The sequence below is a fragment of the Staurois parvus genome, unplaced genomic scaffold (genome assembly GCF_062004578.1).
Source record: "Staurois parvus isolate SC_StPar_1 unplaced genomic scaffold, SC_StPar_1.0 ptg000018l, whole genome shotgun sequence".
In the NCBI taxonomy this organism is placed as follows: Eukaryota; Metazoa; Chordata; class Amphibia; order Anura; family Ranidae; genus Staurois; species Staurois parvus.
The window spans coordinates 16,317,815-16,329,038 of record NW_028317814.1 but is presented as its reverse complement, the minus strand read 5'-3'; the positions used below and the strand labels follow the sequence as shown (position 1 = coordinate 16,329,038).

General features: G+C 43.6%; 1 protein-coding gene across 1 annotated transcript in view; it reads right to left on the bottom strand.

The window, feature by feature from the left end:
* Positions 1–1,948: 1,948 nt before the first annotated feature.
* The window catches only part of IFT140 (intraflagellar transport 140), a 168,298-nt gene continuing 159,022 nt past the window's right edge, over positions 1,949–11,224 (bottom strand). Inside the window, exons 29-30 of the mRNA XM_089682718.1 lie at positions 9,936–10,077; positions 1,949–4,571 (exon numbers count right to left, since the gene is read on the bottom strand). Coding sequence (XP_089538844.1) covers positions 4,368–4,571; positions 9,936–10,077 — 346 coding nt within the window. The 3' untranslated portion in view covers positions 1,949–4,367. The remainder of the gene's footprint in view (positions 4,572–9,935; positions 10,078–11,224) is intronic.

The window sequence follows — 11,224 nt, the reverse complement described above, 5'->3', positions numbered from 1 at the left end:
AAAGTGCCCCCTCTAGTGTTTTTTCTTGATAGTTTCTAGATTCCATGATCTGTGGAGGGCTGCACCTCATCAAGTGACAGACACCGTGCGAATTTGTGGAGCACTAAGATTTGAGCGCTGTTGTGGTAGGCAATATTTGAGTAAAGAAAACCTGTGCTGTATGCAGTTTGTCAAAATCCATCAAAATGTTTTTTCTTTACAGGTTTACTTTACTAAACAACAGTGTTTATAGTGGACACGTTAAAGCCAGCCAATACATGGATTACAAATCGTTCGGTTCAGCAAAGACTGGTCACATTTCGATCCAAGTATGGGCAAGCTTATTGTACACAAGTAGATCTATCAATCAATTGACTTGTGTATAACCAGCCTGTTGGAAAATCTTCTCTTGATCAGTTCCACCAGCAATAGCCGGTGGTGCTGATGAGTGCATTTATGGTCTCTTCTGTCACAAATGCTTCACCCTGCCTGTCAGCAGTAATGTACATTAAGCAATGCAAGTATAGGTTAGAGTAGATGACACCCGCTGTGTGCTGCAATGAAGTTACACCTGTGCTCATGTGCAGGAGTGGAGCCATTGTGGCCCGATCTTTCAAGTGGCAGAACAGCACGAACCTAGAAGCAGTACCAGCAGAAGATGGGAGCACCTGAGCACTGACAGTGCAGCACTGGAGGGCTTCCTTTGACAGGTAAGTTTGTCACAATGTGCTAACATGCAATGCTTGCTAGCACTTTATGGCATTTTCCTCCTGGGGCCCCAAATTCTGCTTTAACCTCCCTAGCGGTCTGATTATGTCCATAGTTCTGTGCTCAAAGCGGTACATTTTTTTGCATGGAAATATGTATTTTTTTTATTGTAGGCCTGTAATTTTTAGGAATAACTCACTGAAATCTGTCCGAACAAGAGTCTAGTAAACATCCCGGGTATGTTAAAGTTTGAAACACGAAATCATAAATTATAATTTAATAAATAATCATATAAAATAATATTACATTTAATTCAATAATATAATCAAACCAAAAACACCAAAATTCGAAATATAGCACCAGGTTCGCACATCACTGAGCAAAGTCAGAAAATCGTTTTCAGTGTCTGATGACGAATTTCCCCACGAATCATTATCACTCAATTCTGCAAGTGGTTCTAATTTACTATTGCTGTTCTCTAGCTGGTCCAAAACCGATTTTGCCCTAAAGGGACGCTTTTTGGACGCCATGGACATTTCTCAGTTTCCAGGCAGAAAGAACAGTAAAAATGCAGGCAGGGCACAGGACAAAGCACTCGGGACAAAATGTATGTGAAATGTTTTGATACAGTAATGTTTTACTAAGTGATTTTAGTGTATTTAGTGAATGTCACTTTTTGTCAATTTTCAAATTTCCTGCCGTTCCGTCCCCGTAAGTCCTGACATCGCAGAGAATGGAACCCAGAAGACAGATGCCGGCATCCGCTGGAGGACATTACAGGGGACACTGCAGGAGGGACATCACGGGAGCGCAGGACAAGGTAAGTGAAGAACAGATCCTGGAGCAGCGTAAGCCTGAGTGTAGCTCGGGGTTACTGCTTGTGGTACTGAAACTTTACCCCGAGCTACACTCAGAAATACTGCCAGGGAAGTTAAGTACCAGAGCTTTGCCTGATCAAAATGGCCTGGCATACGGCAGGGGAAATGAAGGCTGCTGCAGGTTTGTGCAGGAAACTCAAGGTGCCTACTTCCTTTTATTAGTGTCTTTTGTCTCTGTTGAAATTTCTTCTAACTGCCTGTCCAAGTGACATTTTCTAACCCTTCTCCACTCTATCCAAAATCAAAGGCTTCAGTTCCACTTTAACACAAGTAGGCAACACGGACACAAACATTCTATCACTTAATTACACAGATAACATTGACTTTTATAGTTGGACAAGTCATGACTAACTTGTTTTATGGGGAAAAAAAAGGTAGAACACTTACATAAAATCATTTTTTATTTACATATGTATATAAATATACATTACAAATAATTTACTTGTTTAGAAAAAAAAATACCAAAAACATATCTTTGATTTTGTATAAAAAATATGTGCAGGCTGGTGCTTAATCTGGAAGTTTGTCTGTTCACTGAGTGACTGGCGGAGCTGCATGCAGCTGTGCAATGTGTAGAGCTGTTGTGTTTAGACTACATTGAGGCCTCTGGAACACATGCAGGTAAATTCCATAAAGAACTGCAATAAAGGACAGACATTATGTGGGAGGTGTAGTCACCACAACAACCAATCAACCTGAAGCTGAAATCTGATTGGATGCCACTGGTCTCTACACCTTGCTTTATGTATTACAAACAGTCAGTTGAGGATGCGGACTTGCAGAAAGGCAACGTTGATCTGGATTATAAAGATGCAAGTTCATTTTCTATGGTGTTTTTACATACGCCGGTGCTATGAATCACAGTATAAATTGTCATACCTGTCAAAATAAGCAGAACATGCAGAACATGGCAAACCATTTTGCAAGATTCAGAAATCCTGTTTCAATTCAGTATTCTAGTACAAGTCCAGTCCCCAAGAGCCAAGATCTTTTCACAATCTTAGGATTTACTAATTCAGAGTACTAAGAGAAATAGGAAGAATAAAAATGCCTAGCTGTCTCTGGCTTGAATATTTCTTGATTCACTGGGCCCAAAGCTAACATGTGGCCACTGATGTCTGAACTGATGATCCACATGGTTGTCCAGGTCAATAACTCAAACAGCACAAAACTTTTTATGGCCAAAGTTAACTGAAATTTAGATTTCCATTCTAAATTCAGAAGGAGCACAATGATACCAACTCTATAACTAATTTGCCCCTCTAAGTAATGTTAACATTGTTTTTTGAGGGAGCCCTGTATATTTTGTTATACTATTTTAATAAACCTGCTTATTTTTTATTATAAGCTGTCAAATGGACAAAATGTTAAAAACACAATTAATATTAAACTGTTATAATGACTTTTTTTTTAACTTTAACAAATCTTTTTTTTTTAAGTCTGTATTTTAGACTGCAGCTCTCATAGTTCTTTTCTCTGTACAAGGCAAAATAATGCTAAACCACCAGGTTGGCTTTGCAAACAAACCCTTATGATATTTATGATTGGCTGTCACTGTGATCACATCGGAAACCGATCAGAGTGATTGCTGGTTATTAGTGTGAGAACAGTGATGTCAGAGACAACAGTCTTCAAACTAGGAGATTGCACTATTGAGTGTTCCCAGTTCCATTATGAAATAGATTAACGTTCCCTAGCATGGGGTATTGTGCTAAGGAATGTTATTCCACAGACTGCAGGCAAGAATCAGTTAAAACAAATGAACCACAATGACAAGCAACTAGGCAAAACTGAATTAAAAGAGAAGTAGGGTTTTTTTGTACCATTATACTTACCTAGGTTGATGCAGCATCGGACCAGTGCTGCATCTGTCTCCCGCCAGCTCTAAGTGTGAGTACTCAGCGATCACATGACCACTGATCACTGAATTCTCACAGCCACTCGAGCAGTCAGTTATCGCTGTTTGCTCTGCCCCCCTTGCGCTCACTGTTGTCCTGGGCTGTGAAGGGGGTGGGCGCAGCTAGCTCAGGCTCTCAGCGGATCACTGAAAGGATGAGCCAGGTGCCACTCCAGACTCTGGGGTGGATCCCGACTGTAAGTCGGGATCTTTCCCCAACCTGGGCCGGCTCAGTGACGTCAGACAACAGCGGGCTTCAGCCCGCTGTCAGATGAACACAGGTCACAGGAGTGCAGAATGAACTGTACTCCTGTGATCCAAAGGAGAAGTACAGCAAAAAGAGCTTTGTAAAGTGTAGTTGACTAACACCCAAGGGATCTGGCTGATAGGTGGCCCTCAAGGACTGGAGTCATGCATTCATGTGCTACTATGTTGGGTAACAGAAGGCTGGACAATTGCCGGAGCCATTAAAATGGTTATTTCCATAGTGGATGGCTGCTATAGAGATTGCAGCCACTTTGATCTATCCCATTAGTCCATTCTGGTCTATTCCATCTGCACTTCAAAGGTCAAAAGTTAAGGTCCAGTTCAGCAATCCTGAAAGGTGTGAGGAACCTAGGCACAAAGAAATGCTGTGGAATTAATTTAGGGTTAAATGGCATGGGCCACTCAAATCTACTACAGGGGTAATCATGCTACTGAGCGATTTAACCTTATACTATATAACCACCCTATACGTAACACCTTGAAATCAATGTGCTACAAATAACCAGACTGCCAGCAAGAGGCTAAAATAGCCAGGATAAAAAGAGAGGAACTGCCCATGTCTTTAGCCTTAAAATATTATTTCCAAGCTATTTCAGTGCTGGAATCAAGTGGTCTGTGTATATCATGAGAGGATGAGGTTAGCCATCAAAATAGATATCTGGTGCCTCTTCCACCTCCTCGCTGTCATCCACACTGTTGTGTCGCACATGTTCAGATGCTGGCTTGTGGCTCAGTGGAATGGAGAGTGCCTGGTACACGGCTTCCACTGTGCTCTGGGATACATAATAGGTCAGGTTGACAGATGGCATCTTGGACCTCATTTCCTCTAAACAACGATAAGCCTGGTCAAAGGGAGAAGACATGTTAGAAGTCAGCACTGAACTTTCTACAGCATAGAGGACCTCCTGTATTGAAACTTAAAATGGAACTTTAGGCTACAATTCAAAATAGGCAAAAATGCAGGAATTTTAATGCAGAAGAGACATGCTTTGTCTTTTCTGCATTAAAATGACCTACCCGCCTGTTTGCCCCTGTACAGTGAGCAATGCCGAATCTGACTGAACTCCCATGCATGCCCAGGAGTGACATCATCCCCACCCAGCCAATGAAAGTGGCCAGTGATTGAGACTCGGAAGCTGGCCACCCGAAGATATCAATAGCTGGGTGGGGAGCTCAGGGACACCACATCACTTATTGTGGACTGACTACCTACCTCTGCGGAAAGTCTGTTCTATGCAACAGCTATGTTTTCAGTAACATAATATATTCTAAGGTTAGTTTTGAACTTTCATCTTGCTAGTCTGAGGTTTTGCCCCAGTGTTCTTGATCTTAGCATCATACTGAAACTACACCCTTCCTGAACCTTATTCACACCCCTAAATGTATCACCCATGCCCCCCCCCTTTTTTTTTTCTTTTCTCAAGACTGTATATTTCACTGTGCATGTGTGGGTTTCCTCAATGTGCTCCACTTCTGAAGTGTCCTTAAATATAATAGTGGAAGGTTGTGATAAGAATGTTTATATATACCCGGCAAAGAGCGGTGTAACATATCAGCAGTTTAAGGCCTTATGCTTACTGGGTGTTTAGCTTAACTGCCTGAGATCCCAGTATTTTGGTGACGATGGAAGGCACAGGCACACCATTCAGCTCCGCCACCAGCAGCCTTTATTATTATTATTATTATTACATCGAGTTTATATAGCGCCAAAGGGTTTGCTCAGCGCTGTACAATAGAGGGGACAATACATGCTAGAATCTGAAAGCTGCTGCGTTTGGACAAGGCTGGAAAATTCACTGAGTGGTACTAACATTTAGGGCAGTAAGTATCCAAATATGAACGCCTGAAACGCAAGCAGGGTGGGCAACACAGCAAACAATCACTAATTGACTCAGGAAAACAACAGACAATTGGGGACTGCTTGCAAAAAGCGACCTTACGCCCGAAGCTGGCATCAGATGAGGCAGAAACATCCATCTTGTAGAACTTGTAGAGAATGTGTGAACTTTCTCTAAGTTCACTCTGAAAGGAACACCCTAAAATGTGTCCAGAACCAGATCCTGGTACTCCAAACAATGAGTTGGTTCCAGCAACGATTTTTGAAGGTTCAGGACCCACTGGATGCACAGTAGACAATTTGCTCGACAGAGCCCCCCGCCAACTGTTCCCTCAACAGTAGGTTGTCTAGGTATCCCACAATGGAGATGCCACATAAGCCCAACAGGGCTAATATTGGGGCCAGCACCTTGGTGAATACCCAAGGTGCAGAGAAGAGGGTAAAGGGCAGGGCCTTGAACTGGTATTGCAGAGAACCCACAGCAAAGCAGAGGAATCGCAGATGTGCGATTCTCCCCAATGAAAGAAGGTGATGACAGATCTGGTGGATTCAATCCAGAATTGTGGGGCCCGCATGAAGACATTCACAACCTTGCTATGCAAGCTGAAGTGAATGCCTCCTTTTGATTTTGGAACAGTGAACAGGATGAAGTAAAAGCCCTGAAACAGTTTTGCTACAGGAACTCTTTTTTACGGAAATAACTTAGCAAGGCCCCATGAAAAAGGAAACTTAGTTGTGGCCTGACTGACTAGGTTGGGTTTGGTCTGTCAAATTAGTATAGAGTTTGGCTAGGACAGTGCAAAAGTCAGATTTAATGTAGAGTTCAGAGGTCAAAAGGAAGTAATGCAGAGCTCAAAGGTCAAGAGTAAGTAACACAGAATTCAGGAGTCAGCTGTAAGTAACACAGAGTCCAGGCATCAGTAGCAAGTAATGCAGTGTACAGGTGTCAATAGTAATGCCGAGTGCAGAGGTCAGCAGTAGTATGTATTGCAGAGTGCAAAGGTCAGAAGTAAATAATGCAGCATGCAGAGCTCAGTAATATGTAACACAGAGTTCAGACAGTGGCCACCTATGTATTTGATCTGGAGTTGATTCATGTGTACCCTGACATGCCCTCTGTAGCCCCTGTTTTTTAAGATTCCTTCCTCTGAAGAAGATGGGTGTTCTTGCTGCCAGTAGCATCCCTAATGATACTATCAAAAGCCATTCCCAAGAGACACTGTCTTTCAAAGGCCAAGAGAATCAAGCAGACTACAGAACAAGGATCCTGTAGTCCAACACATTAACCAATTTGCTCTATGCATATGCACTGACATGAGACACATGCAAGAGGTGAGAAAGGAGACTTTCAGCAAACCATCACAGCTAACATTTAATCTGCTCACCGTGGTCAGTTATCAAAGGATCATCCATAGCAGTAGTTAGATTTTTTTTATAGGGGATTTTGAACAGTGAGACATGGTTTGACAAAGTAAAGTCAAAGCCAGGACTCAGCGAAGGTCAGATCCCACCAGCAAGAACACAGCTCTAGAAAGGGCTTCTAACCGCTTATCAGTTGGGTCTTTAAAAGGGGTATGTCCTCTACCAGAATATTAAGTGCCTTGTTAAGGCAGGACATGGCCAGATCCACAGTGGGTATAGGCTAGTTCTCCACAAAATCCTTACAAAAAAGATACCAGGTTAATAAGCAATTAGGGGGAACAAACTTATCAGGATGCTCCCAATCAAAAAATAGAGAAAATATTGGAAAAGCGGGTGCAATGGGAAATTCTTTGCAACCCTAGGCGTTAAATGTCCAAAGACTGGAAACAGCACTAGTAGCAGCAAACAGCTGATCCACTACTTTCAGAGTGTTGCACATTACATCAATCAAAACCAAAATAGTCTCCTTTAATTTAGGATCTCCAGTAGAGTGCAATTAGTCAGGAGTAAGGTCATCAGTCAAGGACTGGCATGACATTGTGGTTGATGGCTCGAAAGCCACTATGGACACTGGAAAATCGGATCCAGAATCTGCTGGAGAGGGCATGCACCTGTGGCTTCTGCAACCAGAGTCAGCAAATATCTGGGTGATTTGGGACCTCAAGTATTGAATAATCAAGTTAAAAATCTCAGGCGAAAGGTCAGAAGATCCAGCCACACTAGAGCTAAAGACGATTCTGAGGATGGGAAAGGCTCTAAGAGCAGAGTGAAGCATGATTCCAGAAAGTGTACTGGGGGCATCCGGTATATAAGGTAGGACTGCTCCCTCCATGTCTAGAAGTACACATGTGATCATGTGACAGTAAGGCAACGTACAGACTAGGGGTTAGAGACAAGACCTCAAGTGCTCACAAAACCTGGACAGCTGGTAGCAGTTTAGAGTCAGATGGCAGAAGATGGCCAAAGTAATTGTGGGTGGACAGCAAGTACAGATCGAAGCTCCACATGGTTGTCTGTAGACAGGAACATCAGTGGGGAGATCTGTATGGTGGGAAAGAGACATGCCACCCAGCTGATGATCTCAGTGCTCAGTCCCACAGTGTTAACTTCTTTTGTGGCAAAACTGGAGGGAAGTGGGCAATAATGGTGCTCAGTGACCTATAAAACGAACTCTCGGTGCTTGGCCTGACTGACCTGCTTACTAAGTGAGTCTTCAGACACAGGACAAGAGGTAAGGCAATGCCTGTGGTTTCTGAACCTGGTAAGCACTCGGCACCTAGCAAGTTGATGATGACTGCACCAAAAGGCTGCAATCCAAGATAAAACTCCTGCAGCTATGTGGAGAAGAGTCTTGACTGAAGAATGCTAGCAAATAATAGTCTTTAACACAGTAGAGCCGAAAAAGACATCATTCCTCCTAGGACACTAAAAGGTATGCTGGTAATAGAAGGGGTTAATCTGAGCTGGTCCACAGTTTTTTTGTTTGCTAGTGTTCAGTTCTCCTGTAGGTGGCAGTAGGACCCGAAGGTTAAAGACTTTATAGGGTTAGAAGGGATGATGGGCTAGTATATGTTTTACTGATAATGGATTTGACTTTTAAAGTGGTTCTAAAGAAAAGAATAAAAAAAAAAAATGTTATACTTACCTGCTCTGTGCTTGTTTTGCTCAGAGCAGACCCGATCCTCTTCTTTTTGGCCCCCCCCTCCCCCCCGGTGGTCCTGGCTCCTCTGCCTGTCGAGTGCCCCCAATAGCAAGCCTCTTGCTGTGGCGACACTTGAGCAGGATTGCTCCGCCCCTGGTCTCTCCTCATTGGCTGTAATTTTCAGCAGAAGGAGCCAATGGCTCCAGCTGCTGTGTGAGCCAATGAGGAGAGAGAGACCCAGGAGAGCCGCTGCTCTCATACACATCAATGGATCAAGATGGGGCTCAGGTAAGAAGGGGGGCTGAGGGGGGAGCTTCACCCAGAGGGTTTTTTAGCTTAAGATATAGAATGCCTTAAGGTAAAAAACCCTGATCCTTTAGAATCACTTTAACCCCTTCCTGCCGAGTGCCATTACTACAGTGTCAGTGTTTTCTATTAGCACTGATCACTGTATTGGTGTCACTGGGGATGTCAGTGACACCAAGTCAGTTCCCCCCAGTGTCAGAATGCCCGACGCAGTCCCGCTATAAGTTGCTGATCGCCGCCATTACTAGTTAAAATAGAAAATAAAAATCCCAGCATATATACCGCCATTTGTAAACGCTATAAATTTCATGTAAACCAATTAATTTACATATATTGGGATTTTTTTTTTTAGCAAAGACATGTAGCAGAATACATTTTGACCTAAATTTATAACGAAATTAGATTTTTTTTAATTTTGTTATTGGACATGTTTAATAGCAAAAAGTCAAAAATATAGTTTTTTTCTCAAAATTGTCAGTCTTTTTTTTTTATAGCGCAAAAAATTTAAATCGCACAGGCAATCAAATACCACCGAAAGAAAGCTCTATTCGTGGAAAAAAAGGACGTAAATTTCATTTGGGTGCAGTTTTGCATGACCGTGCAATTGTCAGTTACGTAACACTGTAATGCAAAAAATGGCCTGGTCAAGAAGGGGGGGGAGTAAATCCTCAGGAGGGCAAGTAGTTAGGATGACTATAGCAATAAAATCACAGCCGTTCTTTTTCGCACAATATGACCCCTGACAATATCTGCAGGTTTAAACTACTCTAAGCAGAAACACTCTGCAACATAAGAATTCCTGTATAGGCAATGGAGAGGGGTGAGGGAGGTGTAGTTGCACACTTTGTGATGGCAGCTTAAGTAGGAAGATGCACTCAGACAAGCCTTTGTAACCTGTACAATATCTTCATCCCTGCAAACAGTTAGTCCTACCACTTCTCTTCCAGAGAAGGCAATGCAATCTGATACTAAAACAGATCAGTAAACTCCAAGTTTTACCTTCTGGAAGTCTCCTTGCTGTGTGTAATGTTCCACCAAGACAGCATACACATCCCCAAAACGTACAGCACTCTCCAGATCTGGCTCTTCCAGCAGCAGTTCACACTGCCTGATAGCTTCTTGCTTGTCTGCAGAATAGGACCTGCAACAATAACAGATGATTTCTTGAGTGGTTAACTATGATTAAAATTACAACTGGTAACGGTTACAAAAGAGACTCAAGATGTATATTAAGTAAAAAATGTACTAAAATTTCCATATATTGCATATTCCTCCGCTACAGGCAAGTGACAGTGAGCTGTAATGACTGGCACCTTTTACCCTACCTGTGACCAGACTAATCTGTACCTACTGGAGATGTGTTACTTTCACCTAGTACAGCGGTTCTCAACCTGGGGGTCGAACAACCCTTTCACAGGGGTCTCCTAAGACCATCGGAAAACCGCCAACATGCAGATACGTCCACATTTCCCTGGACGCGATGTGTGCGCGGGATGACATACCGCCCCTGTCATCTGGCCACATCCCTGGGATCACTCAACAGCTCCACCTCCTCGCCAGTGATTGGCCGCCGGAACTGTAGCTCAGGAGAGGCACACAGGCGGCCAATCACCGGCGAGGAGGAGGAGCCAAGCAGCAGCACGAAGATCAAAGAAGATCGAGCAAGGGAGCGGCCGGAGAAGGAAGACAGCTGACAGGTAAGTGTCTGTAGCGTGCAGATGGTGCTGCTGCAGCCAGGTATGCTGGCTGTAGATGGGAGAGGGAGGGAGCAAGCCCAGGCTGGAGCAGGAGTCAGCAAGGTAAGTATCATTGGTGTCAGTACGAGGACTAGTGCCCCATCATTGGTGTCACTAATACCAATGATGGGGCACTATTCCTCCCACTGACACCAATGATGGGGCACTATTTCCTCCCCCCCCCCCCACTGACACCAATGATGGGGAACTATTCCTCCCCCCACTGACACCACCGATGGGGCACTATTCCTCCCCCCCACTGACACCTACGATGGGACACTATTCCTCCCACTGACATCAGTGATGTGGCACTACTCCTCTCACTGACACCAATGATGGGGCACTATTCCTCCCACTGACACCAACAATGTGGCACTATTCTTCCCACTGATACCAATGATGGGGCACTATTCCTCCCACTGACACCAACAATGTGGCACTATTCTTCCCACTGATACCAATGATGGGACACTATTCCTCCCACTGATACCAACGATGGGACACTATTCCTCCCACTGACATCAGTGATGTGGCACTACTCCTCTCACTGAC